The sequence below is a fragment of the Panthera tigris genome, chromosome B1 (genome assembly GCF_018350195.1).
Source record: "Panthera tigris isolate Pti1 chromosome B1, P.tigris_Pti1_mat1.1, whole genome shotgun sequence".
In the NCBI taxonomy this organism is placed as follows: Eukaryota; Metazoa; Chordata; class Mammalia; order Carnivora; family Felidae; genus Panthera; species Panthera tigris.
Window position 1 is genome coordinate 144,792,653 of NC_056663.1, and position 26,980 is coordinate 144,819,632.

The following is a 26,980-nucleotide window of genomic DNA, read 5'->3' on the forward strand; positions in this document are numbered from 1 at the left end:
CAGCCTCCAGGCTCTGAGCTGTCAGCACAGAGCCCAACGTGGGGCTCGAACCCATGAGCCGTGAGATCATGACCTGAGCCGAAGTTGGACGCTTAACCGACAGAGCCACCCTGGTACCCCTGTCATGTTAAACTTTTTTCTAATCTACAGTCATCCCCGTTTATCCACAGGGGGTACATTCTAAGCCCCCCAGTGGCTGTCTGAAACCATGGAGGGTACTGAACCCTATATATGCCATTTTCTCCTATACATACATAACTATGATAAAGTTTAACTTACAAATCTGGCACAGTAAGAGATTAACAACAATAATGAAATAGAACAATCACTAACAATATATTGCTAGAAAAGTTATCTGAATGTGGTCTCTCGAAATATTGCATTGTATTCATCCTACTTCTTGTGATGATGTGAGATGATAAAATGCCTGCATAATGAGATGAAGTGAGGTGAATGACATAGGCATTGTGATATAGCATTGGGCTACTATTGGCCTTCTGCCCATAAGTCAGGAGAACCATCTGCTTTCACAGTTTTCAGACCACGGGTGACAGTGGGTAATTGAAACCAAGGAACACAAAACCACAGAAAGGGATGACTGCTCTGGTTATCTGCACCCAAACTTTGAGTTGTGGTTCTGTGCAGGGAAAGTTCTGGCTTGTTGGACATGTTCTTAATGGTTCCTTGTACAAGTCAAGGATGTGGCCACTACTGCTTGGAAATGATATGTGCTTTGAAAGCAAAACTCCAAGAAAAAGGGAAGAGTAACTTTAACTCATTAGATCCCAATTCTGAGTCAGACCCCTGATGGCTCCCCCTTGTAAGTGACACTTACCTTTCCCAGTTCCCTGTGAGGTGGATATTACTGCCTTTGTTTTTCAGACGAGAAAACTGAGAGACCCGGGTCACACAGAGTCAAAACTCTGTAGTCAAGATTGTCTTATACAAAACCCCACTGGGCTAAATAAAGCCAGCGACTTCAAGGATAAGGAAAAGAACTGTAGGCAAAGGAGAAATAGGTATCAAACCACCAATTAAATTTACAAAATGTGTTTACTTTTCCCCAGCCCCCCTAGGAAGTAAGGTATTTTCTGCTCTCAGTTTATTTTACATTAGGGACCAAACCAGGATAGCAAGGCTGACGCTCAATGGGGAGTGAGTATAAGGAAGAGCCCCAAGCTGAAAAAGACAGAAAATCTCAACAATCCAGACAGTTGCCTCTCTGGCCTTACATCTTCCCCTCGAAATCTGATCCTCATGGGGTTCCCAGAGACACCAGCCCCAGGTCAGCCCTCGAGAATGAGAGCAAAAGCAGACCACAGGCAAGGAGAGTTAACTATCCAGCTGGCCCTGAGCTTCCCATCCCTCTCCAAGTATCTTGAGAAGCATTAATTAGCGTATGGACTCCAACACGAAATGGTAAAACTTGAGTCTTTAACCAAAGAACTAGAGCAATATTTTATTCATTCATTCATTCATTCATTCATTCATTTTATAACAATGTTTTAAAACGACAAGTTATGATACATTAATGGGTTGTGAAATACTTCACAAGCTTGTCGCCAAATGTCTCAAAAATGGATAAAGGAGGATAGTATAGAAAACGAAATATCAAACACATTGTACAAAGGAAATGTAAGTATTGTATTGTGAACTTGTGTTAGGGGTATGTGTATGTGTGTAAATACATAAACACACACACAGTGGATACATGCACACACAATATTTATAAATATGTAAGTGAATGCTTAATCTCCTGAGTTTGACACCTTTCTGTGACCAAGGAAAAATTTATTACCCCAGGACTTGGTTTCTTCCATGTAAGATTGAGATAGGAACCCTCCCTAACAATAAAGTAATTCCCATTTCCTTATAATTGTGTGCAGTGAGAATTTATTGAAAATTAGCAGTTCACCTTGCAACCAATATCCAATAACTAATATTTTGGAAAAAAAAAACAGGGTAGTTTTGAGTGGCAAAATTACAGTTGTTTAAAAATTTTTCCTTATAGTTTCCACTATGTTTTCTACATTATCCGTAACGAGCATGTGTTCATTGTTTTTTATAATAAGAAAAAATATGGATGTATCTTTTAAAACAACTAAACCCTCAGTGCTCCATGTACTGAAAAGGAAACTGTGGTGGTTTTTTTTTTTTTTTTTTTTTTCTTACCACAAAGGCCTTCAAAGGGAAAAAAAAAAACAATACATTTAAAACTGCAGAGCAACTTTCAAGAGCAAAATATCTTTTGGTGGTTTTGGTTTGGTTTTGTTGATAAGGTCCATGACTGTGCAGTAAGTGTATAGTTTGTATATTTTCTGCAGGAAAAAAAAAAAAAAGTTTGAGTGCATTGAATCCTTATCACTCCGTAAATATTTCAACAGCGGGAGCTACAGCAAACAAATTGCTGCCTGAATAGGAAAGTTTTTTCCCAACACCATTGCTGATAAAGGCGGCCACTTGAAAGTGTTCTCTGGCAATTTCGAAGGAAGGATTTGCAAGGCCTCTGCATGGGTTGACTTTGCAAAATTTGTTTTAGTCCTTTGAGTCCCACTTAACTGACTCTAACTAAGTATATTGTTGGAGGCAAGCCATAAAAGGAAAAGAAGCAAAAAACAAAACAAAACAGGATCTTACCTCCCATACCTCCCATACTCCATTTACAGTATTTTCTCTCTCAAAGTTCATTTGACTTAAGGAACTTTGATTTATATTGCAACGATATCTTGCTGCTTACCACCAAGAATCAGTCTGTTAAATGCCTCAGTCTACACTCTGGACTGACTAGGGTGGTACACTGAAAGCAATATTCAGAGCAACAATAATCATTATAGTTGCTGATTTTTTTTAATGTTTATTTATTTTTGAGAGAGAGCAAGCGAGTTGGGGAGGGGCAGAGACAGAGGGCGACAGAGGATCCAAAGTGGACTCTGCACGTACAGCAGAGAGCCTGACGATGTGGGGCTTGAACTCACAAACCGCAGATCGTGACCTAAGCAGAAGTCAGACGCTCAACCAACTGAGCCATGCAGGCATCCTGATATAGTTGCTAATTTGTTTTTAAATTTTTTAAAATGTTTATTCATTTTTGAGAGACAGAGAGAGACAGAGCACGAGTGGGGAAGGGGCAGAGAGAGGGAGACACAGAATCTGAAACAGGCTCCGGGCTCTGAGCTGTCAGCACAGAGCCCGTCGCAGGGCTCGAACTCGTCAACTGCGAGATCTGGACCTGAGCCGAAGTCGGACGCTCAACCGACTGAGCCACCCAGGCGCCCCTATAGTTGCTAATTTTTAAGTACAGCCTTAGCAGGAGGAACTGCATTGGGTGTTTTGCCCACATCATCTGTTTGGTCCCCACGGTCATCTATGAAGTAGACACTCATACTATTCTCACTCCACAGATGAGGAAACTCAGGCAAAGCTCTGGCAAAGCATTGGGTGCCAGGCTGAGACTTTACACCTTGAAGGTTATGCAAAAAAGTATCTGTATTTTGGAAAGCTAATCCAGGTGGCTTGAGTGAGTTGGGCTGAAGGTAAAAACACCAGATGGGTGAAAACTAGTTGGAAGACCATCGTTCGTTCCCCATAGACACCTCGGCTCTGCAGAATCATAGACTGCCCTCCGGTCGTGCTGAGGAGTTAATGGTCTTACGTCTTTCTACTTATTTTTCATCTTGTGGCAATTCCATTCTTCCCTTTGCCTCCAGCAAATTCCTACTCCACCTCCAAGCGCTATGCGTGGACAGTCCCTCCAGAGAGACGTAGTTAAGAGGTCAATGGCCTGTGTGAATGGCAGCGTAGAGGGATTTGGGCGTCAGAAGCATCTGCTCAGCCTCTAACAAGCTGTGGCTTTGGGACATTTCTTAGGTTTCTGAGACTTACCTCAATTCTGCAGTGGGAATAATACTACATAACACGAGAAGGGGGTGCGGAAATTTAGATGACACTCTGAAACTTCGAAAACCTCTATAAATAGGGTTTACTTAAGTAGTTTGTCATCTCAGAGGCCCTCCCCACACCCAAGGAGAATGAATTGTACCAGTCTCCTTTTTCTGTTAGCCGTCCAATCCTACCTCTACATATTGTTGTATTAGGTTGAAATGACATTAAGTCACAAGCAAGGGTCTGTAGTTTTCTCCTGCTTCCACTAGATTCTACTTCCTTGCCCATGAATGGTTGGCTGAACAGCACTATTCTTTCCCAGAGATTTCCATGCCTTAATCCCTGGAATGTGTGAAAATGTTACCTTATATGGAAAAAAAAAAGAGTTTGCAGATGTGTTAAGGGTCTTGAGAGGAGATTATCCTGGACTATCCGAATGGGCCCAATGTAATCACAGGTGTTTTGTTTTGTTTTGTTTTGTTTTGTTTAGAGAGACAAGCAGGGTATAAGAAGTGTCATAGAGGAAATGTGACAACAGAAACAGAGGTTGGAGGGATGTAGTTTGGAGATGAAGGAAGAGATCATCCAGCACAGCACTACAGGTGGCCTCTAGAAGCTAAGAAAGGCAAGGGAACGGATTATGCCCTAGAGCCTGTAGAAGGAAAGCAGCTCTGAGGACACCCTGAGTTTAGCCTGTGAGCCCCAAATTGGGCTTCTGACTTCCAGGACCGTAAGATAATAAATGTGTATTGTTTAAGCCATTGTGTTCATGGTACTTTGGTACAGAAGCAATAGGTAACTAACACGCCTATCTGGAAGCACCCTCCTTCCTCCCCAAGGTATAGTGGTGTCTTCCCGAAACATGAAACATGTACAATTGTGCACCTCTCTATTTTCCACAGCTGTTTAACATACATTCGTGATTTCTCCAATGTCAAGGGATTCATGGAACAGTGGTAGGCTGCAAAGAAAGGTTTACCGAACGTGAGAATACCAAGGAGAACATCTGTTCAAGACATTTGCAGGCTTACAGGAACATTCACAGCATATTAATGGGGTGTAGCAAAACCCAATTCTGTAGGTTTGACAAATGTGGGATTCACTAAGGTAGTTATGTGGGTATCAGAACTATTTTTAACATTTCGCCTTGGTGACATGTCCATATTATCAAAGCACCAATAAAGAGTGAAATAGTTTAATGTAATTCTCTGGAAAGTATAAATATATTTCCACTAAGTAGTAGAGAATCCTAGTTTTATTTGTATTATTTTTTCTAATACTTAGGTTGAATATAAATCTTTAAAATTTTTTTTTAGTGTGTATTTATTTCTGAGACAGAGAGAGACAGAGCATGAGAAGGGGAGGGGCAGAGAGAGAGACAGACACAGAATCCAAAACAGGCTCCAGGCTCTGAGCTGTCAGCACAGAGCCTGACGCGGGGCTCAAACTCACAAACCGTTTGATTATAACCTGAGCCGAAGTCGGTCGCTCAACCGACTGAGCCACCCAGGCACCCCGGTTGAGTATAAATCTTAAGGGCATAAAAGAGAGCCTGACTTATTTATTTATTTATTTATTTATTTATTTATTTATTTAAAAAAGCCTGTGACGTTTCAGTGTGATTAATAGTTACTGGCAAAGCTAATTATAACATTAATATGTAAATAAAGTAATGCAATCACGTAAATATGCAAATATATATCAGTGAACGTGTCACACTAAATGAACCAGTCCTTATTAAACCCAACTTCCCTTCAAATATATTTTTTGCTTAAAATTCTGGAGATTTTCTTTTAAATGAAATTGAGTCAACACTATTTCTTTGCTCTATTAAGAAATACACGACACGTCGATTTATTTTATTTATTTAGAACTTGGAGGACAATAAAGAAAAAAAAAACATCAGGAGATTTTTCCACCATTAGCTTGAAAATGAATAAAACAGAAAACATGCTGCATTGCAACTGTACAGAGCGAGGCAGCTGGTAGCTAGCTCTCCAAAAGCTTCCGCAGTATTTTCTTATACAGGGGGGCGTTCGGGTCCAGGCATATTTTCCTACCATTCTTCAGAGAAGCTCTGCCAGAGAAAAGATTTGAACGTGGGGTTAGACGCGTAGTGAAGCGGGGTGTGGAGGAGCGCAGGCTAAGGCAAAGGAGGCAGAGGGTAGGGCCCCCGAAGCCAGTGCAGGGACTCACATCATCTGGGGAACGGGGCAGTGGACTGTCGCACCCATCACCTCCAGGCTGCGGATATACTTGGGACGGACTTCGGAGGTGGTCTTCACGCACACGCAGCGCAGGTGCTCATCTTCTGGGTCCACTGAGGGTTGGGGGGGGGGCGGGGAGGTGGCGGAGGAGAGAGCGGTGAGTCAGTGAACCTTCGAACTTACCTTAGGGATCATTTTTCATTGCGTTTGGCTTTCATTTCCTCACCCATAAATCATACCTCCCTCAGAGAGAAGTGTTACTGACAAGATGGTAAAGTGCACCGGGCAGCTCATGGCACAGCGCCCGCACACCTAGGCAGAGCTCAGAAGATTATAAAAATTCCACCCCAGCCCTGGGGGTTCCCCGACTGCCTGTTGTCTGCCCCCGTCCCCTCCATTCCTTCCTTTAGCTCTTACCTCTGGGGAGGGAGACCACAGCTGGCAAGAGCAGCAGTCCCAGGAGCAGGAGCCCCGAGCTGGGCAGGGGACTGGGGGCGCGGGAACCCACTCGAAGCCTCATGTCCAGCAGGTGCCAGTAGGAGCCGAGAGTGCAAGGGCAGTTGGGGCCGAGGCTTTGCAGGCCAGTGGCTCCCAAGACTCTCCAGGCCGGTTTTATCCCCACTGTCAGTCCTGTCCTGTCCGGAAAACTGGGGCGGATGGTGGGGGGAGTGGAGACACTTCTGGGAAGGGTTAGGCTCTGGCCAGCCAAGATTAGGAGGGAAAAAAAAAAGAAGAAGAAGAAGAAGAAGACTGGGGTCAGCTGTTTTGGCTGGGAGCTGGGAGCAGGAGCAACACCCTCAATCTAAATTCATGTACGTGCACATGGGTGCAGTTAGAGCCAGTATTTGAACCTGTCTGTTGCCTTTGTTATGTGTTATTGTAGAGTTCTCTGTGATCACTATGTTGCCATTTATACAGGTGGTGCCTTCAGACCCTAGACAGTTTCTGTTTCTTTCCCAACTGGCAACAAACTGCCTTTTCAAGAACTGCTTATTTCTGCCAGCGTGTCCTGATTACCACGGAGTTGAGCTTTGTGGCTGTGTGTGTTAAAGGTGTGTCTTCGTAATTGTTTTCTTGCTCGTAAAAACTTGAATTGGTCTTTGGGATGACTCAGCTCTGAATTTCACCCGAATGTGAAGTTTCCTTGGTCTCTTGAACAGGATCTACCCTGCCCTACCAGCCACCCTCTAGCAAGCAAAGTCTGTTACCCCGGTCTATCCTCTTACCCTGAGAAAAATTATGAAAGTAATATTGGAATGCATTCATTCTGTAAAAACTTGGTGCCCACGTTACTGCGTTGGGCTTGGCCCAGAAATGAGGTCAAGCAGGAGAGTTTCCAGGCCACATTTCCCAGAGCCTGCTGTGACCTGGACAAGTGCCAGTTTAAGTCAGGCTGCACTGTGGCTGGATCAGTGATGTTCTAAAGAGGGCACAGAGCTTCTGGGAGTGGAGTGTAGAAAGATGTGGAAGAGGGGTGGAGGGTAGGTAACAAAATCCGCAAAGTAAAGGTCAAGAAATCGATATGGACCATCTTCCCTTCCCTGAAAAAAGGATGACTTGGGCTCTTTTTTTTTTTTTTTTTTTTTTAGTTTTTTTAAGTTTATTTTTCTTGAGAGAGAGAGAGAGAGAAGAGAAAGAGAGCAGGGGAGGGACACACAGAGAGAGAGGGAATCCCAAGCAGGCTCTGTGCTGTCAGCGCAGAGCCTGATTTAGGGCTCAAACTCATGAACTGTGAGATCATGACCTGAATCGAAATCAAGAGTCAGGTGCTTAACCGACTGAGCCATCCAGGTGCCTTTACTTGGGCTCTTAAATAGGGCAAAGTATGTCCTCATCTCAAAGCCAGAGGTTTTCTGTTGCACTGATTAACAGTGGTGAAGGGCATCAGTGGTCCACGGCAGGAAACTAGCTGACTTCTGAATGCTCAGGAGGACCAGGCTTCCGCAGGGCTATGCAATGTCCCTCCTCCACCTACAATGTTCTTTCTCTTAGTATCCCACCACTTGCCTTTCGGCTAAGTCCCTTCAAATTTCTGGTGTCTACCTAACATCACTTCCTCAGGGAGGCCTTTCCTGACAGCTACAGCTAATCGTGTTCCCTGTTGTGTCTTGTAGCATCACTGCATTTGAGATCTCTCACTGATATAGATATTATACACGTAGATACATATGCATGTGCGCGAGTGTGTGTGTGTGTGTGTGTGTGTGTGTGTTTGAAAGTGTTTAAAATGTTTTCTGGGGTGCCTGGGTGGCTCAGTCGGTTAAGTGTCCAACTTCAGCTCAGGTCATGATCTCATGGTTTGTGGGTTCAAGCCCCAAGTCGGGCTCTGTGTCTCAGATTCTGTGTCTCCTTCCCTCTCTGTCCCTCCCCTGCTCGCACTCTGTCTGTCTCTCTCTCAAAAATAAACATTAAAAAAATTTTTTTTAATGTTTTATCTCCCCACATGCAAAGCTGTATGAGGTGAGCGGTCATAATGTATATCACTGTTCTAGAACATGGGTAAGGACTCAATATAAAGTACTATATTCATGAAGATAATGTTGAAAATGATGATGCTGAGGCTTTGGCTTGCTCCTCTGTCAGTTTCTTCACACAGTTAGAGCAGACCTCTATATCTGCAGGTGTCCCATCAGGTTGTGATTATTTGTCAACCTGTCAGCCCCTCCAACCAGACAGTGATCTCTTCAAGGACAATTCTCTGGGACTTACATATGTTGAACATCCAGCATCCAGTGCAAATGGATGATCCAGAAGGTGCTGTAACTTACACAAGTGTATTGCACTAAAACTTGAGATCCCAAATAGGGTTAGTGGCAGAGGGGATGGATAGGAGAGATGGTTTGGGATATGAATGGGTGGCATATTGGATTTTACAACCTTACCCCCAGATGTCAATATTTACAGGAAGTAGTAAGTGTCATTAAATGATTCTTTCTCTGCATTACATGAAATAGTTTAATGCACACAAAAACGAAAGACATGTGCATCTTAGGAGGTATCGCATAGTGGAAAAAACCTGTGTCATGTTTCAGGAGCTGACCCTGTTGGTAGCAGGAGGAAACCACTAGAGAAATGAAGGAAATGTCTGAGCTCTTGTGAATTGTTGGAGAAAAACTAATGAAAACGATTGCAATCCCCACTTACTGCTTTATTATATGTTTATATATATGTGTGTATATATTAACTATCATTTAATAAATGCATTTATTTTGTAGACGAAACATTTTAAGGCACTGAGCCTATACTGATGAGGAGATAATAAAAGTAGATCTTCATATACAAAATTTGTGAACTAAATGCTTAATACGTGAGTGTTCCCCCAAAGTCCATCTACAGATTGGGGTTGGTGAACTTGTTTCTCCTTCAACCATCAAAGTATGCTGCTTGTGATCAGTTTCCTATTTTTGTGTGCCAATAACATCGCGATATAGAATATAATCTCTTCATTAGAGAAAGAAGAATCGGGGAACGTGGTGTGGTGGTTAAGAGCAGAGCTTCAATTACTCACTCTGTCACCTACTTATTTATCTGATCTTGCGGCAAATTTCCTAATCTCTTTGAATTTCAGTATTCTTCTGTAGAATACTGGGAATGCTAATAGTACAACAAATAAAATAATAGCTAACATTTATATAGGGGTTCTTGTGGGGCTTCTAGCCCTTTGAATCTGTTAACTCTTAATTTTCACATCGATTGTCAGACAGGCAATATTATTATCCCATTTTAGAGATGAAGAAACTAAGGCACAGAGTGGTTATGCAACCTGTCCAAAGTTACACAGCTAGTAAGGGGTAGAGCTAATTCACCCAATTATTCTCTTTACAGAGGATGAACTCTTAACCAGATCATATCTATCTTGTGAGAATCATTTAATTCATCCATACAAAACACTTAGTATGCCAGGCATATTAAAACGTATCCAAAAATTTTCACTATTATAATAAATTAAGAATGACACACATCAGTGGCATGTGGGTGGCTCAGTAGGTTAAGCATCCGACTCTTGATTTCAGCTCGGGTCATGATCTCACGGTTGAGGAGATTAAACCCCGCGTCGGACTCTGTCTGTGCTGATAGCATGGAGACTGCTTGGGATTCTCTCTCTCCCTCTCTCTCTGCCCCTCTCCTGCTTGCACGTACATGCTATTTTTTGCTCTCTCTCAAAAATAAACAAATAAACTTAAAAAATAATAATAATGGGGGCGTCTGGGTGGCTCAGTCGGTTAAGCGTCCAACTTTAGCTCAGGTCATAATCTCACAACTTGTGAGTTCGAGCCCTGCATCAGGCTCTATGCTGACAGCTAAGAGCCTGGATCCTGCTTCAGATTCTGTGTCTTCCTCTCTTTATGGCCCTACCCCACTGGTGCTCTCTCTCTCTCTCAGAAATGAATAAATGTTTAAAAAATTTTTTTAAATAATAATAATATATTAAAAAATCTAAAATTGACACAGATCATCAACTAGTGATTTTGTGTGCTGTATTGAGAAATAAATGAAGTGTAAAAAAAAGGGGGATGGGTTAGTAAGGCTTTTTCCCCTCAACAATTCTGTTAAAATTAATAATATATGACTGCAAAGCAACAACAAGTTTTGATTTCATGTTAATACTTCTGTGAGGATAGTGTGGGTATAAATTTAAGGGATTAAGAAATAAATGACCAGGGGTGCCTGGGTGGCTCAGTCAGTTAAGCGTCCGACTTCGGCTCAGGTCATGATCTCATGGTCTGTGAGTTCGAGCCCCGTGTCAGGCTCTGTGCTGACAGCTCAGAACCTGGAGCCCGTTTCAGATTCTCCTGTTCATGCTCTGTCTCTGTCTCAAAAATAAATAAACATTGAAAGAAAGAAAGAAAGAAAGAAAGAAAGAAAGAAAGAAAGAAAGAACCAGAGGGAGCGGGGAGAGAATGGGCAAAATGGGTGAAGGGGAATAGGAAGTCCAGGCTTCCAGTTATGGAATGACTAGGCCACGGGGATAAAAAGCACAGTGTGGGGAATGTAGTCGATGGTGTTGTAATGATGTTGTACGGTGTCAGGGGGGTAGCAGCACTTGGGGAGCACACAGCACAAGGGAGAGAGATGGTCAGTCACTCTGCCGAAATGAATGCAACTTTGGCTATCAGCTATATTCAAATAAAAAAAATGTAAAAAAAAAAAAATGAAAGCTCTGTTTCTTATAAAACAATGATTAGAAGTCTGCCAAAGTGTGAATTTTTTATTTTCGTATTCGCAAGGTTGATTCCACCACAAAAATTGTAAGCAGACAGGATGTGAATACAAATATACACGAACATTCCAGGTTAAAACATTTAACACCATAGAGAACCTATGTTATTATTAGGATTATTATTGAAAATACTGGAGTGTTTTTAATACAGAGAATGTTAATGCTGTTCATCATATATTTTTTTATTCTATAGTATTAAATATATTCACTTTAAAGTAAGTAACCACAGCTTACAAGACTCACATTCTACAACTTTATTATTTTTTAGGGTTTGAAGGCTGAAATAAACACTAGAAAAACCTTTCAAAAATGCTTGGAGGCAAAGTATCCTAAGACGAAGACAATGAAAAACTCTATTAAGTCCCTAAATAAATCAACAAACATTTATTGAGCAAGTGCTCTATTCTGGGCTCTGTGTGATTCCTAATAACAATGGCCATTATGGAATCTATTAATCATCATGAGTATAGCTAGTCTCACAGTCAAGTAGAGCAAGAGAGGTTAACACACATGTGAGTATTTGGAAAGAAAATTTTAAATAAAGGAATGCAAAGCATAGTGCCACATTTAGCCAAGAGTTAGGGAACAAACCATATATTATATTTTGGCAGTAAGTTTGCTTACTGTTATCTTCTTTCTGTCATCTATGAACCAGCCTTCTCAGAATGTCATGCGACTTTTCGAGGCAGAATTGAACACATATCCAAAGTTTAATACAATATGAATAGGTATTTTGGATAAATAAGAACTCCAGAAAGTCAAACCTTCAAACTCCTACTCTTCTTGGGAGATAGAAAGATTTAACAGAAAGCGAACAGATTAAGCCATTGACCCACTACTTTCCAAAATTTTCTGGACTATTTTCTTGATTTTGGGAGCTTCTGGGTCCAGGCAGACTTTGTTCCCGTTCTTCAGAGTGGCTCTGCAAGAGGGAATGGAATGATCTGTGAGTGCCCTGGCCTGACCCTCAGAAGCCATTCACCGGGCTGGATGGATAAAACTGCGTCGGTGGGGACAGAAGCGGAGAGTTTCCCTAATGCCCAATGAGGCAATGGTACAAAAACAGGGACTTACATCACTTCGACGTTGGCACAGTGGGGTCCTGCCCTGAGCACCTCCAAATTCTGGATGTTACTTGGGTGAATGCCAGAGACGGTTTTCATACACAGGCAGCGAAGTTCAATGAACGGCTCCACGTCTGCACTTTTAGCTAGGGTAGAAAGCGTGACTCTGTTAGTGGTCCCGATTCTTGCGGAGATCTTATCTAGTGGGTTGTTTCCTTAGCCCCTTATTTGTTAACTGTGCCGCTCTCCTAAAGTCGCTGCGTCTATGACCTTCCGATCTTTAGTCAAGTACCCTGGCAGAATGCCTTGGCACACGTGAAGTGCCCACTAAGCATACCCTCTCCTCCCGGAGGTACTGGTATAACGGCATCTCCAGCCCCAGGAGCGACAGTGCAGACTTTCCCCCAGGCCCTGCTGCAGCAGAAGCAGCCACAGCTGCAGAGAGGCAGGGACTCCACTCTCAGCGCTCCCTCCCGCAGTTTCTCTTACTTAACCCAGAGGGAACCAGCGTGCTCAGGAACAGCGACAGCAGTAGCAAGCCCTGTAGGACGGGAAGCCGGCTGGTGCTGGAGCAGGAGGAGGTAGGACTGAGGCCCATGGTGGAGACTAAGCTGGAGTCGGTCCTGGAGGCCTCGGTGTGAGGGCGAATTGCTGCCTCCAGTCTGCGGTCATGGTGTCTCATGCTCTCCCGATGCCTTTTATACAAGCCCCTCGAGGCCAGCAAGGAGAAAAAAGATAGGGAAGAAGGGATGGTGTGTGGAAATACATGTGGGAGGATGGGCAAGTTGTGCTCAACCCAGATAAACACCAGGCAGGTCGGGGTTCCTGCTCAATTTTATTTATACTTCCCTTCACACTGTGCTCTCCGCAGCCCCCTTCCCCCATTCTTAGTACCCATATCCTTTACACGAATATAACCTTCCACGTAGGGAGGTAAGAACTAAACTGAAGTCTTACACAAATTTTCTTTGTATATCTACATGATAACACTCTGCTTTTCCTATAAGGCAATTTATGGGCTTAACAGACACTTTATGACTATCTGAGAGCATACATATATGGCCCTTTCCAGTAGCCAAAGAAAGCAGATATTCCTAACTTGGTTGTTGATAAATGTTAGGATTTGTTTGTAGTATGTGCATAAAGTAGGAGCCAATTACCGCCAAAGGCCCACTTTGCATATTAGTTTGTGGGTTGCTTTCTGTTTTCAGAATGTATTATTTTTTTCTAATGTCATCCAGAAACTAGAAGAAGAGCGCCTCCTCCCTCGTGTTGTAAAATAAACTGCTTGTTGCGTCTACTCTAAAAAGCAACACCCAGCATATTTCCTTTTTCTTTTATTTTTAATATTTCAGGGAAGTAGGTAATATAATTCACTGTGAAAGGTTCATACACTGCAGATGTATGTGGAATAAAACATGTAAATTTCTCTTCATCATTATTCTGTATCCTCGCTCTCCAGTGGAAACCTTAGATAACAATTTGATATTAGTTTTCTGTTCTGTCTACATTTATATACACACATATGTGTATATAGACAGACACACGTCACTCGTAGAGAAACACATATATCGACAGAGGTAGACATAGATTTCTTAATATAAATGGGATCATTAGATGGTTTGCTTTTGCCCTTCAGAAATACGCCTTCAGCCTCCTTTCATGCTACCCCAAGGTCATCTTTCCCCATCCTTTTTAATGGCTGCGTGACATTGTATGGCATGGGCAATCCTCAACCAACCTCTGTCTTATTGGTGACCTTGAGGGTGTTTCCAGGTTTGCAGTATTACGAACTGCAACAAAATCTCTGTTCCTCAATTCTCAGAGCGCAATCAAGAGTCTTGATCTCAAACCCTAGGTGATATAGAGAAAGCACCTGCACATCACAGGCTGGCTTGTGTGTGTTATTGTCTGCATCTTGCTTTCTTCTATGAGCCTTGCTTCCTCAACTGGACCATACACTTTTGTTCTTTTTTTTTTTTTTTTTTTTTTTAAATTTTTTTTCAACGTTTTTAATTTATTTTTGGGACAGAGAGAGACAGAGCATGAACGGGGGAGGGGCAGAGAGAGAGGGAGACACAGAATCGGAAGCAGGCTCCAGGCTCCGAGCCATCAGCCCAGAGCCTGAAGCGGGGCTCGAACTCACGGACCGCGAGATCGTGACCTGGCTGAAGTCAGACGCTCAACCGACTGCGCCACCCAGGCGCCCCTGGACCATACACTTTTGAAGGTAGAGGCATGTCCTAGGTTTCTTTGAATGCTTTAGGGATTTTTTGGTGTGTAGGATAATACATTACACAGTGGGTCTTAAACAGTGTTGGGGAGTAGATCAATGAGTATCGTATGAAGGAAAGTTTTTAATCAGACAATCCTCAGACCAAACTCCATCTGGTCCCAAGTACCTATAGTATAAAGAGGTGATTTGGAAGCCGGGGAATAACGGACAAGGTTCTAGCCACAAGCTGTCTTCCTATTACAACTATGTACAAATCTTACACAATATGATTTAAACTTCTCATTATTTGCTTATGTTTTATACCTTTAACATTTTGGAAGAAACTCAAAATATTCAAATGTACAAAATTACATTTTCTATCAAAAGAATGAATACAGTCAATTATTGTTTCCAGTTGTTTTTTTCTTTCAACTTTAAAGCCAATTCTCCCTCTTGTTTAAGTTAGACGACACCTACTTAAGTTCATCTGCCCTGTTTTGTAAATGTATTTCTCTTTCTCACCCCTTTAGCTTTCCCCATGTATCTTACAGTCTGGCAGTAGAACATATTAAATTGATTTTCCACCTCTTCCAACTCAGAAATTCATAGTCTAAGAAGCAAAGTCAAGAAAAAGGTTAAGCTGAAAATGACTATCCTTCTTAGAGCTGAGATGTGGAGTGAATAAAGAGAGATTCTCAGCAGGAAACAGAGTAAGGAGAGTGAACGCCTTTCTAGTTCTTCCTGAGCGATGACTTTATAGTCTTTCCTCATTATTGTGATTGAAATGTTATTCATTCTCTGGTCAGATATATTTTATTCAAATGTAAACTCAAAAGCATTTTCAGATCAAGATATAAAGTGTTGTGGTTTTTTGTTTTTAAGTATTATAGTGTCTTTTTTTTTTTTTTTTTTCCCCATCCATCACAGCCCCAACACATATTGTTTGCTGTATTTATTAGTTTTACTGGACACTTTTCCCTCTATACACACACTATCCAAATTTCTTTCCTGGTTCATTTAGTACCAGGAAAGCGGTAGGCATGTCGCAGAGTATCATTAAGCCATTGTCTTAATCAACATATTTGTCACAAAAGATACAACGTCAGCAAGGTTCATGAGGAAGCATTAACAAATTTCTTGAGTCACTGAAATTTCACAAGCCTATTAGTTGGCACTTGAGGTAAATAATGTTTTGCTAGCTTTTGCTGATTCAGTAAATATTAAGTATCTAGTATGTGCCAGATGTTTAAAAGTTCTCCGCATTGGGTGACTTGGTCATTGTGCTATTTCTTTTTTTTAAAAATGAGACCTCAGGGCGCCTGGAGGCGGCTCAGTCGGTGAAGTGTCCAACTTCGTCGCAGGTCATGACCTCGCGGTTTGTGGGTTCAAGCCCCACGTCGGGCTCTGTGCTGACAGCTCTGAGCCTGGAGCCTGCTTGGGATTCTGTCTCCTGCTCTCTCTGCCCCTCCCTCGCTCATGCTCAGTCTCTGTCTCTCTCTTTCAAAAATAAATACACATAATTTTTTTTTTTTACAGTGAGACCTCAAATACTGGTGCAAAGCAATGGGTCACCAATACCAATGTGCTGTCGTTACCACTATACTGCTAACTGTGCTAACTGTATTACTGTCATTTGCACCTGGTAGGTTGTTTCTGTTTTTGTTTTTGTTTCCATGAAGAGAAACACAATACAAACTCTGAAAAACTGGCTTACTAAGTGGATAAAAGATACTTTGAAGTCAGTTATTCAATGAAAAGAAGCTTATACAAAATAGTATGTTTAAACAAATGCTAGAAAGTTAGTGTCAAAGTTTTTGGGTTTTAAAATAACTGGGCAGCCTTTTTATGGATCCAACATTGTCACGCTGTTTATTAGTTTAATTCTTCTGGTGTGGTAAGTTACTTTATCTCTTTTTCCTTTAAGTCATTGTATAAATAGCAGAGTCCCAGTCATTTAGGAAACTAGCAAGGTTTCAAAGACTCAAACAACTTATCTGTTAGCTCTTTTGAAAGAAAATATCTAAACATTGGAGGAGCATTACCCACTAAAATAAAGCATAGATTAACTGTCATACGTAAAAGATTTTGAACTGACATCTCCCAAGTATGAAGGAAATAAGCTGTCATTCGCAAATTAGTCATAAAAGCAATTAGTACAGAAGATCTTGGGGATAATGCAATTTGGGGTCTTGCTGTCAAAGCACCTTAAGTAATCAATTGAAATACTAGAGGATAAAAGATTTCCTCTATGTGCTGAAACCAAATATGTTTTCTGTATAATTCTCAGTTGACAAGAAGAACCCAGACCTTAGTTACTCTGGCACTCGGCACCCAGAGGTGAAGCCTGGGGTGGGGTGGGGTCAGGGAAGGAGTAGGGAGGGCAGAAGAATTGAGGGGGAGTGTCTTCCTGGGTGCTGTTGGACAGAAGCCCCGCAAAGGTTCGAGGAGCTGGGAATTTTCACTTCAATTTAATGCCAATTAATATTAGCCATTGAGCGTCAAATGCATAACGACCCTCTCGTGTAACAAGTCAAGCCCAAATTTAGTGGCTTACGACAATATATTATTTCTGATGGTTCCATATGTTAATGAGTGGTACTTGGACCTCACTTAAGTGGGTGTCATCAGAGCACAACTGGAAACGCTGAGAAGTCCCCCACATGGAAGGGCCTTGTGCCGGCTGCTGGGGTAACTTCATCCCCCTGCTCCTCCTTCTCTTTCAAGTAGCATTATTGTACTTCTCAGGAGAACAGAAAGAGTGGAAAGAAGGAAGGAAGGGAGAAAACGATAGAAGGAAGGAGGGAGGAGAAAGGAGAGCTGGGAAGGGAAAAGAAGGAAGGAAGAAAAGTAAAAAGGAAAGGTAAGACAAGGCCCTCCACTCTCCCCCCCCCCTTCCTTCCCCTACTGTCCTCTCCTCCTTGCCCCCTCTGTTCCCCCCAATCTTTTCCATCTCCTCTCATCCCCTCCCGGCCTCTCCCCTTCTCTGACCTTTCCTCCCCCACCCTTCCCTCTTCTCTTCTCCTTTTTTCTCCCCTCCCCTGTCCCTGAAACCCAGATGCACCGCCCACACTCCTTCCCTTTCAGGATCCTCTGGATGGTGCACCACAGCTGTCTCCAGTTGCTGGAAATGATGGCTGCAGTCAGCTCACAACTGAGACCTTCTCTGGGCACAGCCCAGGACCCCAGGGAAATGTCTCACCCAAAGTTGTCCCCACTCCCCAGAGGTAGCCCACATCTAATGACCTGTCAGTGGGAGAGTTTGGAGGTCTGCTCCCTTGCCACAATTCAGAATAACTCTGGAAGGCTACCCCAGCCCCAAAGCGTCTCATAGGATCGCCTGGTCTTCTATTGTAACAACAGCTCTCCTTCTCTCCGGTTCTTTACTTCCTGACAGATGTTAATCTTTAGAGCACTCCTCAGTAAACTTCCTGCACACAAAGGTCCTCTCAGGGTTTGATTCTGGGGAATCCCACCCAAGAGACTCTTTCTCTCTCTTTTAAAAAAATCTAGTCCCTTATCATTCAGCTTTCGAGTAAAGCTTTGTCAGAGAGAATTCAGTATATTGGCCGCCATAAGACCTTAACTTAGGCTGAAAGCTTCTCATTTTTGTAATCTCCGTATCTCAAGAATCCTGTACTGGGTCTATTCTGTAACAAGATTATCAATAAATGGGTATTGATGGATGAATATTTATAAGAAGAAAAATATACCGTATATGTTGGTAATACTAACACATGAATGACAGAAAAAAAATACAGAGAATATGAATACATTGTTCCCAGAAGCTTCTTAAAAATGACTTGTGGAAACAAATCCTGCGCTAAAACTTAAGGATCCATGCATAGATAGAAAGAATACAGATACACTTGAACAAAAAGATGGCACTTAAGCTACAGAGCTCTCAGTTTTCTGACTTTAAATTAGGGAATAGGAACTAATATTTGTCAAGTACCTACTCTGTTCCAGGATCAGCCCTTAGTGCCTGTGAGACAGATATTATTACTCTACTGATTTTACAGATGAGAAACCCGAGGGATGGAGATGTTAAATAAATTGCCAAGGTCAAATAGCTGGAAGTACTCAAAACCAGATTTGAAACATAATTACCCTGACTTTGTATTGTACCACAAACTGTAAAGAATTACAATTACTGACCTCTCCAGCTGGAAACCAGTTAGCGATTTTTCTCTTTGTTCAGCCTAGAGGTGGGTCAGAAACAATCATCCCACATTTATGTGGCAGTGGAATCACATCTTTTAAGAATGTGGTTTTTGGGGCGCCTGGGTGGCTCAGTCGGTTAAGCGTCCAACTTCGGCTCAGGTCATGGTCCGTGAGTTCAAGCCCCGCGTGGGGCTCTGTGCTGACACCTCAGAGCCTAGAGCCCGTTTCAGATTCTGTGTCTCCCTCTCTCTCTGCCCCTCCCCTGTTCATGCTCTGTCTCTCTCTGTCTCAAAAATAAATAAACGTTTAAAAAAAATTAAGAAAAAAAGAATGTGGTTTTTACAGAGGAGGTACGGGTTCTTGCAATTTCTCAATATTTACGAAATAGGACTCTAGACTTCATAGAAAGAAACTTTTGCATGTAAACTCTAAGTCTCCCTATGTCATTATTTCACTGTACATATTTGAAGTATGAACAATCCTTTTCGGGAATATAATATTAATTTTGCTGACTAAAAGCAAACCAGGACGGTCAGCCAAAATTACAATCATGTGCATTCTCTCTGTCTTCTGTGATTCAGTCAGGGAGGCAAATCAAAATCCCCAGGTACTCATTCTGTCTGGTAAATTTCTCAATTTGTAACATCCAGGAAAGACTTTTGAAGTTAAATACAATATGAGAGCTACCCGCAGTGATTTTCCTTATGCAAGAATTACAAGTATGATAGAAAAACAAAGCCACTAGTCAGATTTATCATAGATCTTGTCATACCTTCAAGAATTGAAGGATTATGTGAATGTGTCACACCCAGAGGCAAGCAGGAAAATGTGGTAAAATGAAGGGCATTAATTAAACATTGGAAATTGTCTGGAGGGGGGCAGTAACAGATATTTTAGCTGGCCTCTTGTTCAAGTCCTAGTGCTTTCATAACTGAGAGTGAGTTTCAGATAGACAGTAGAGTGAATGTGATATTTAGGAGTTTGTGTGAGGAAAATGTATCTCTAGAAGACTTACAATGGGTTAATTTCCCCCAGATATATTAGTCGTTGAATTTGCTAGTGGTAAGATAAATGGTGATGCTATTATTAGTGAGTAGTAACTGCCAATGAGGGTCTTGTATAGGTTATACTTCCGTAATATCATCTCTTTTCTTTTTTTTTTTTTTTAACGTTTATTTATTTTTGAGACAGAGAGAGACAGAGCATGAACGGGGGAGGGGCAGAGAGAGAGGGAGACACAGAGTCGGAAACAGGCTCCAGGCTCCGAGCCGTCAGCCCAGAGCCCGACGCGGGGCTCGAACTCGCGGACCGCGAGATCGTGACCTGAGCCGAAGTCGGACGCTTAACCGACTGAGCCACCCAGGCGCCCCATCATCTCTTTTCTTTATAGAACAACCAATTATAGCATGAGCATGACAAACAGAATTGCAAGAATACTACAAATGAGGTCTTACTCTATGGTCTATAGAGAAACCAAACTTATAAGTCTTGTTTCTGGGTAAAACAAAGATCTTGAATGATGGCAAAGAAAAAAGTAATCAGTAATGTTTATTTCTTCCAGAACGTACATTTCACCTCTCGAAAGGACATTTAATATGCTTTCATTTATTATTGTCAAGCACTGACTCAATGAGTATTTTGGGGCTGGTATGACAAATAGGAGATTATTTAAAACACTGAAATTTATAGTTCACACATCTATGGTAATTTGATTTGCTTTCTCAATGTTTCCCTAATATTAGTATATGATTCATAGGTTCAAAGGGAAAAAAGTACTACTTGGGAGAGTAAAAAGATCATGAAAGTTTAAAAATTTTTGAGGTATTTTGTTTTTTTTCAATATTGCTAAAAAATTGGTCAGTAAATCATCTCTTTAAAATTTTCCATACCTTTGTATCTTCCTGTCTTTCTCCCTCTTCTGTGTTACGTAGAGCTATATTAATACATAATAATGATGTATTACTATAATTACTGTAATAATACATTAATAATATGTTAATAACATATACTAATCTAATAGGTGTTTTATGTATAAGGAGAGAGATGAAAAGATGTAGAATAATTTAGCTTAGATACAGATGTGTTAATAATATAGTAGCATGTACTAATAAATACATATGCACCAATATAAGCATATATATTGATCCAGTTGGTGTATGTGTATATGCATATCAATTGGATTAGTCTCCTTCCTTTCATTTTCCTGCTTTTCCAAAGGATGAGTTATTTACATGAAATTGCTATTTTGATACTGAGAGACAGTGGGACTCCTTCAGTCCGGACCAGTCTTCTGCTTAAGCACCTACTATGGGCTAGGCAATGGCCTAAAAACAGCAACGAATGTGACAAAGGTATTCTGGCCCTCATGGAGCTCACAGTGAAGCTGGAATAGACCCTAAATAAATGACCACAGGGATCTAGTCTCTGTGGATTCTACAGTCATGTCAGTGGCAAAATGTTATGAAGGAAAAGAACAAAGTGCTATGAGAGGATGCAAAAGAGGCCTTCATCTGGGGAGGGCAAGGATCAGTGAGGTCCTCAGTGACAGGTCAACTGACCTCAAAGGGAGAATGGAGTTAGCCACGTGAAAGTGAGGAGTAGATGTTACAGGTTGAGGGGACTACCTACCCCAGGGCTCTTGTTAGATTACTTGCAGACAAGCTGAAGAAAAGAGAGTAAAGGAATTACCATTTATGCAACATCACATTGAGCAGGTTACTGATGTTAGGGCACTGTCTAATAACCTGAGGTTCGGGATAATTTACTAATTCCTTAAATCAATCTGTGGCAGGTATTGGGGATGCAGAGATGCATATGGTTGACAATCGAGGAGAACTCTTACATATAAAGAATAAAGAAATTCACAAACAAACAAAAAACCCCACAATACAATATTTGCTATTCAAAAACACTGAAATATTTAGAAGATCCTTAGGAGAACACCAAAATGGAAACCACAAATTCTTCTGGGAGTGCCAAGGAAGACTCCCTGAGGGAAGCATTGTTTGAGCTGAGTTCTAAAGGATGAATAAGCTTCCTCCTACAGGCAGAAAGTGGTGAGGCCCTTCCAGGTAGAGGCCCTACCAAATGCAAAGGTGTGGACCCAGGAAAGAACACTCCCAATTAGGGAACTAATAAGCTCTTGATTGCAAGGGTGCAAAGGACCCGTGAAGTTAAAGTAGTCATCAGGCGTCAGTCAGATGAGACAGAACCGAATATGCCATGTTTCACAATTTTTATTTCCCATCTAGGAAATAGGGAACCAGTTAAGGATTTACGGCAAGGAAGCCTTACCTTAAATTTGTGTTTTCTAAACAGCCCAAAGGCTGATGGTACTCTGAAGGAGTAACTGGAAGGGGACTGATCTTGGAGAAAGGTTGAACTTATACAGTGGGCCCCAGGGGAAATGAGGGTCCTCTCTGCTAGCCAGAGAGCAGCATAGTTATTTCTCAGATAATGTAGAATTAAAGATAAAGCAAAGTTTTTGCAACAGTATCAGAAGGAAGAAACGACATAAGTAAATTTTATATATCTTTTATTTTTTCCAAAGAACAGAAGAAGTACCATAAACCAGTAAGACATATGATGAAAAGTAATTTTGACATCGCAGGTGTGATGCATAGGTAATTCTTTATAACAAAATGGTCAAAACCTCAACCTGCGTATATTTCTTGAAAACCAAATGTGAATCTATATTTAAATGGCGCAAATACATTTTCAAAACTGCCGGAGTACAGGTCATGGTTAAGTTTGCCTTTGTTGCTAAAAAATGCAAACAATGCATTTCTATAAAAACTGGAAGTAGGGAATTTACCTATTTCCTAGCTTCTTCATTTATCCAAAACATCTTTAGTGACTAGAATAATAGTACTCCTAGCAAAATGGTTAATATATACCATAAAATCAAAGTTTAACAAGTAAGTCATGACATTATGCCATACTAAGAAGACATCAAATGTCTAAAGTTATAGGAAAAGAATATATTAGTCCTTATAGAACTTAAACATTTAAAAATTCTAAATAAGGAAATATATTTTATACAGATAACTGCACGATACGCTCAGCTTTCTAAGGCAATACAACTCAGCATTTCAGGTCTAAGAGCAAGGAGTTCTCCTGACATATTCCCCAAGAAACAATACTAAAACATTTCCTATTTCATGAGGAGTAAAGATAGCAATATATCTTCACATACAGCATTCTAATGAAATACCATTCACACATGAAATCCCCAGCCTCCTCAGTAACAGTATCAGGAATATATTCTAAAATGACAAAAGTCACCTTGAACGATTAACAACCAGTGATTTTTGACTCACAGTTCAATCAATTGCCAAAGGTTTCAATAGCACAGCAGGCAAAATAACAGCAAATAAATAGCAGGGAATACTATGTGAAGTACTTCAGGACCGGGGCATTAAGCTGGAAGGACAAAAATAAATCTTCGCTCAGCCCTTCTCTCACAAGTAGGGAGTTCATGAAGAAGCCTAACTCCCTGGAGAAAACCAGCCCTTGCTTTTGTCTTCACTGGGTCCTGAGACACGCAGAAAACGGCTTGGCCAAGGAACTGGGCAATTTTTTCCAACGCATGGTCCTTTCTCTTAATCAGCCTTTTTCCCACTGTTGAGAAAAGAATTGTATCAGTTGAACCGAATTTCCACACTCTCTCTACTCCAACCTGTTTTCAGAACACAGAGCTTAAGCCCAATGAAAAGCCAAGGGTGGACTCAAGGACTATACTCACAACAAAATACATTTCAGCCACGATCTCTATGGAACCCTCTATGACAATTAGATTGGTGATAAAAAAGTTTCCCCAGGACTTTGCTGAACAGTCCCCCCCCCCCGCCCCCTCTTCAAGGATCTTTTATCCCAAGCGTGGTCTCCAACGGGTAGGCAAAGACAGCCGTTGCAGAGAATAAGGAACTTGAGAAGTCTAATCTCTCAAAAGAGATTACAAAGCACAAAGATCAAAGGGACAGTGTACCTGTCTAAGATTTTCTGGATGGCTTTCTTCATCACAGGGGTTTCTGGGTCCAGACAGACTTCCTTCTTGTTCTTCAGGGTGGCTCTGCAGACACACACACACACAAAAGGATGAGCCCTCGAGCCACGGGAGCTGAAGACTCGGGCTGAGGGACTTCTCTCCTGTCAAGGTCACAGTGGACACCGCGGCGCACGAGGACTTACATGACTTCCACCTTGGGACACTGTGGCCCGGCCGCGATCACCTGCATTTTAGCGATCATTTTGGGATGAATCCCCGGTGTGGTGGTTAAACACACGCAACGCAGCTCCCTCACTATGACCGCGACGGGACCGGCTGGGGCACAGAGACAGAGGGAGAGAGACACCGTTATAGGGCAGGTGGGAGGAGAGCTCTCCCCGCGCCCGCCGGCCCGGGGCACCTCCCCGCTCCCGGGGCGGCCGCGGAGGCCGGGCGCGCCGCCCTGCCCGGATGCGTGCCGCGTGCCGTGCGCTCTCACCGCTGGCGAGGGGCCCCGGCGGCGTCAGCAGCAGCAGCAGCAGGAGCAGCGCGCACAGCGAGCCCGAAAGGCGGGGGGCGCGGGCGGCGCGGCTCGGCGGGAGGCTCATGGCGGCCACGAGTGCGGCGAGGGGTGCGGGTTCCAGAGGCGGGAGAGGAGCCCGGATTTGAAGCTCCCTCGCACTGTGGCTTCCCCAAGTTCTCCGCATCCCTTTTATCGGCACGGGCCCCTTCCCCCCTCCGCAGGAAGCTCAAGCCTTGGGATGCTTGGGAAACTCCCTGGAGGAGGGGTGCGGGGAGGGGGCTGGGTGGAGGGGGGCTGAGCAGAAGGAGTTGAGGAGGAGGGCGGCTGGGAGGAGCTCCCTGCACCGGTGGCGCGGTGGGTGGACTTGGTAGCCGCGCCCCGTGGAGGATGGAGCTGCTGCTCCCGCCGGCGGTGGGGAGCGATCCTGCAGGGATTTCATCCCGTAGGCCAGCCGGGGCAAGCGCAGGCCAGCTTCTCCTGGGGACAGAGCCCTTTGCGGGTTGTCCCTGGTTTCCGGCTGAAGAGGAAGACCGGAACCAAACTGGCAGGTTTGACTTCAGACAAATTTCTGAACCTTCTTGCTTATTTATCATCACCACCACCACCACCACCACCATTCAGGAAATGTCAGCGGTGGTGGAAACTGCGCTGAACTGAAAGGCACTCCTCTCCTGCTTTCAGGCGGGTCATTCTAGGTTCTTCGAATCAACTTACGATCCTTTGGACTTCGGCTAGCCTCAGAGGCCAAGATACTTCGATGGAGGTGTCTCTACTCCAGCTTGGAGTCAGTGGCAGGAAGGGACTCCCAAAGCAATTCTAACTGGAAATGCCACCCTTGTAGTTTGCAGCAAGCATATGCGCGTCCGGGTGGTCTTTAAAAATCTTCAAAAATCACTCAGCTCACTCAGCAAACTGGCCTGGAAGATAGTGACTTGCTTTCCACTGTTCAGTACGCTAGTGAAGCCGAGGAGGTACGGTCTTTGGGGATGTGATGGGGTTGGGTGAGCGCAGACTTAAGCGGTGACAGAGAGCTGAGCCTCGTCCAGCTCCAGACTCTAGCCAGGTGTGTAACTGACCCAATTTGGCCAAGCTGTGGCAGGCTGCCAAGTCTGAGGGATTCTTCTGGGCGTTTGGTCTGGGCATTTGAATCAATTTCGTAGCAAGACAGCACCCACTCTGGCCTCACTCAACTTCACAGAAGGAAAGGGGGATCAAAGACATTGGCTTCTGGAATGATTTTAGCTTCATGGTTAGTGGCTGCTTTAATGCACAGGCCTGCTTTAATCCAAGTGAGCTTGGAGCTGCCCCCTGAAGTTAAGAGGTGAAGTGCCTTCCTCACCCTCTCTCATAACTGTGGAAACGGTTAGAACACTCAAGTATTAATGGCCAGGCCTTTCACGCGTCTACCTCCGTGCAAGGCATGAGTATGATATTGGAATGACACCTAGATTTTCTTTCATGGCAATCTAACTAGATCCTCTTCGGGATTGTTCTCGGTACCCTTGTCCTCACGGTAGGCCAGCAAAGGCGATGGGTAAACATGATGGCAGTTGGAAGCTACTACTTTCCTTGTCCCTCAAGACCCTGGGGAGTTGCATTGACTCCTCCATGTACCTTCCTGGGCAGAACATCACCACCACCTTGGCGGGCAAGGGGGAAGTCTCATAAACCTTTAGAACTTTTGGTCTGGAAGGAAACTTGAAAAATTCTCTAGTGGAGGGAGGCTGGGAGGCTTGGCCTCACTTTGTGGGGAAGCTAGATGGGAAGTTCGCTATCCTGCACAGCTTCCTGATACCATCAGCATCAGACCTGACTCAGCTGATACAACCCTTCGTCCTTCTAGGGAGTGGTAATCTGGGAAAACAGCCTGCAGATTTTTTAGATTGGCTTTTTAGAGATTAGACTGCATATAAAGACCAAAGGTAAACCTCACTGATACGGAGAAAATAAAAGTTCAAAAATGTGACTAAAAATCGTGGGCAATTAAATTCAACTTGACCGAAGCGGGGAAACCACAATATGATAAGGCTCTGGGGGAAAAAACCCACCATAATGACATAGGTTATTGAGGGGTGTGTGTGTGTGTGTGTGTGTGTGTGTGTGTGTATTTAGGTTAGTTCCAAATAATCTATTTTAAATATAAATGAACATATGAGTTATTTTGGCATGAAATGGTGAGTTCGGAGAACGGTCATGAGACGTGATTTCCAGTTCCTCCTGATACTCTTATAGCTTTTCTTGCTTCACTTGGTTTGTACTCTGAATCAACTTGCTGTGGATTATTTGTGAAATATAAGGCAAAAAAAAATTTTTTTGCAGCTGGCAAGCAGATAATAGAAAGTCCCCGCTAGAAGTAGGTTGTTGGGTTGCCCAACCTAACCAGGAAACAGTGTGCAACTTAACCTGGGTTCTCACTGAAATCATGCTGGCCCTTTGCCCATGTGTAACTCTTGTCTAGGCAATGCTGGTGTGGGCCTTCTGCAAAGACAGATAAGCATGGGGATGATCCAAAGACTCCCTGCAGTTGGGAGTGAAAGCACCAAGTACCATAGGAGGCAGAGTTCTTTAAAAGCGGTTGTTTCTTCTTTCTCATGGCCAAGCCATTTGCAGCAACGTGGATGGAACTGCAGGGTATTATGCTAAGTGAAATAAATCAGTCAGAGAAAGATAGATATCAGATGGTTTCACTCATATGTGGATCTTGAGAAGCTTAACAGAAG

At 42.9% G+C, this 26,980-nt stretch overlaps 3 protein-coding genes across 3 annotated transcripts; all 3 read right to left on the reverse strand.

Moving 5' to 3' along the window:
• Positions 1-5,731: 5,731 nt before the first annotated feature.
• On the reverse strand, positions 5,732-6,772 carry LOC102953320 (platelet factor 4). Its single transcript, XM_007086941.3, has 3 exons — positions 6,507-6,772; positions 6,079-6,202; positions 5,732-5,959 (listed from the first exon to the last, which is right to left on the reverse strand). The coding sequence occupies exons 1-3, from the start codon at positions 6,607-6,609 to the stop codon at positions 5,872-5,874; spliced, it is 315 nt and encodes a 104-aa protein (XP_007087003.1). The 5' UTR covers positions 6,610-6,772; the 3' UTR covers positions 5,732-5,871.
• A 4,511-nt stretch (positions 6,773-11,283) lies between these two features.
• On the reverse strand, positions 11,284-13,121 carry LOC102953608 (platelet basic protein). Its single transcript, XM_007086942.3, has 3 exons — positions 12,864-13,121; positions 12,385-12,520; positions 11,284-12,232 (listed from the first exon to the last, which is right to left on the reverse strand). Exons 1-3 carry the CDS (start codon positions 13,054-13,056, stop codon positions 12,130-12,132), a joined length of 432 nt encoding a protein of 143 aa, XP_007087004.1. The 5' UTR covers positions 13,057-13,121; the 3' UTR covers positions 11,284-12,129.
• Positions 13,122-22,268: 9,147 nt separating this feature from the next.
• Positions 22,269-24,527, reverse strand: LOC122238017 (alveolar macrophage chemotactic factor-like). Its single transcript, XM_042984387.1, has 4 exons — positions 24,237-24,527; positions 23,941-24,073; positions 23,738-23,821; positions 22,269-23,370 (listed from the first exon to the last, which is right to left on the reverse strand). Exons 1-4 carry the CDS (start codon positions 24,442-24,444, stop codon positions 23,352-23,354), a joined length of 444 nt encoding a protein of 147 aa, XP_042840321.1. The 5' UTR covers positions 24,445-24,527; the 3' UTR covers positions 22,269-23,351.
• Between the last annotated feature and the right edge of the window lie 2,453 nt (positions 24,528-26,980).